The sequence below is a fragment of the Miniopterus natalensis genome, chromosome 17 (genome assembly GCF_054644295.1).
Source record: "Miniopterus natalensis isolate mMinNat1 chromosome 17, mMinNat1.hap1, whole genome shotgun sequence".
NCBI classification, from domain to species: domain Eukaryota; kingdom Metazoa; phylum Chordata; class Mammalia; order Chiroptera; family Miniopteridae; genus Miniopterus; species Miniopterus natalensis.
In genome coordinates this window covers 13,279,281-13,280,760 of record NC_142097.1, presented here as the reverse complement: position 1 = coordinate 13,280,760, position 1,480 = coordinate 13,279,281, and the positions used below count along the sequence as shown (strand labels likewise).

The following is a 1,480-nucleotide window of genomic DNA, read 5'->3' as shown; positions in this document are numbered from 1 at the left end:
AAAACGATAATTTTAGAATGTAATCGATAAATAGGTGAATCAATCAACTCCTGAAAAGAAAAATTAAGAATGGAATAGATTAGCAAGAGGAGGAATGATGGTCCTGGAGGGTAAAAATTAAAAGAGCATGCACATCATAAATTGGAAGATTTCTTCATGGAACAGATATGTTTGGCAGAAGCAAAATAGTGAAGTAGCAGAGTAATTTGAATTTATTAGGGAGTTAGGAACTACTGTACATTCTTTAAGTACAATAAATACCAAGGTTGAGTGGTATTTATTTAAGACTGAATGATAATCCTTGAGTGTCCACTACACATCAAGCCTCGTGCTACATCACACCCAAGGTACAGTGATAAGCCCAAAAGGCACAATGACCCACCCTTAGTTACACGTGGAGAACCCCTTCCCAAGAAGTGCTGTGGGGGCTGCATTAGCAGTGCCGAGCCTGAGAGCTACTAGACCTTCAGAACACCCCTCATTGTCATTATTACACCTACTGCTCGAAAACATACTTTAATCTTTAAGGTCACTGTCTCAAAGAAAATGGAATTGTCCACTTTTTAAAGAGTCTTTGCAAGGCTCCCTTTATGTCCTGATTCCTCAGGCTGTAGATGAAGGGGTTCAGCATGGGCGTCACCACAGTGTACATCACAGCCATGACCGTCTCCTTCACAGTAGAATTGTTGGCTGAAGGGCACAAGTAGAGGCCAATGATCGTCCCATAGAACAGTGACACCACAGAGAGGTGGGAGCCGCAGGTGGAGAAGGCCTTGCGGATGCCTCTAGCAGAAGGGACCTTGAGGATGGAAGACACAATTCTTGCATAGGATGAAAAGATCAACAGGAATGGAACAATAATAACTAGCCCTCCCAAGATAAATATCATTATTTCATTTATCTGAATGTCAGAGCAGGCCAGCTTTAGCAAAGCTGACATGTCACAGAAAAAGTGAGGGATGACATTATCAGCGCAGAAAGACAGCCTAGCCACAAGCAAGGTGTGCAACAAGGAGATGAAAGTGGTCAGCACCCAGGACAGCGCCACGAGGGACAGACAGAGCTTGGGGCTCATGATGGTGGTGTAGTGCAGGGGGAAGCAGATGGCCACGTAGCGGTCATAGGCCATGGCCACCAGGAGGAAGCTCTCCAGGTCTGCAAAAAACAGGAAGAAGTACATCTGGGTGAGGCAGCCTGCATAGGGGATGGATGGCTCCTGGCTCTGCATGTTCTGCAGCAACTTGGGCATTGTGACCGACGAAAAGCAGAGGTCAGAGAAAGACAAATTGCTGAGAAACAAATACATGGGTGTGTGGAGGTGAGAGTCCAGGTGAATGAGCCCGATGATGAGGAGGTTTCCCAGGAAGGTGGTAAGATACATGGCCAGGAACAGGGCATAGAACAGGTCTTGTTGGTCTGGTTCAATGGGCAGGCCCAGGAGGAGGAATTCTGAAATGATGCTTTGGTTTCCCATTTTCAT

General features: G+C 45.8%; 1 protein-coding gene across 1 annotated transcript; it reads right to left on the bottom strand.

The window, feature by feature from the left end:
- Nucleotides 1-529: 529 nt before the first annotated feature.
- Nucleotides 530-1,480, bottom strand: LOC107527973 (olfactory receptor-like protein DTMT). The gene has a single exon (XM_016200878.2). The coding sequence runs from the start codon at nucleotides 1,478-1,480 to the stop codon at nucleotides 530-532; it is 951 nt and encodes a 316-aa protein (XP_016056364.2).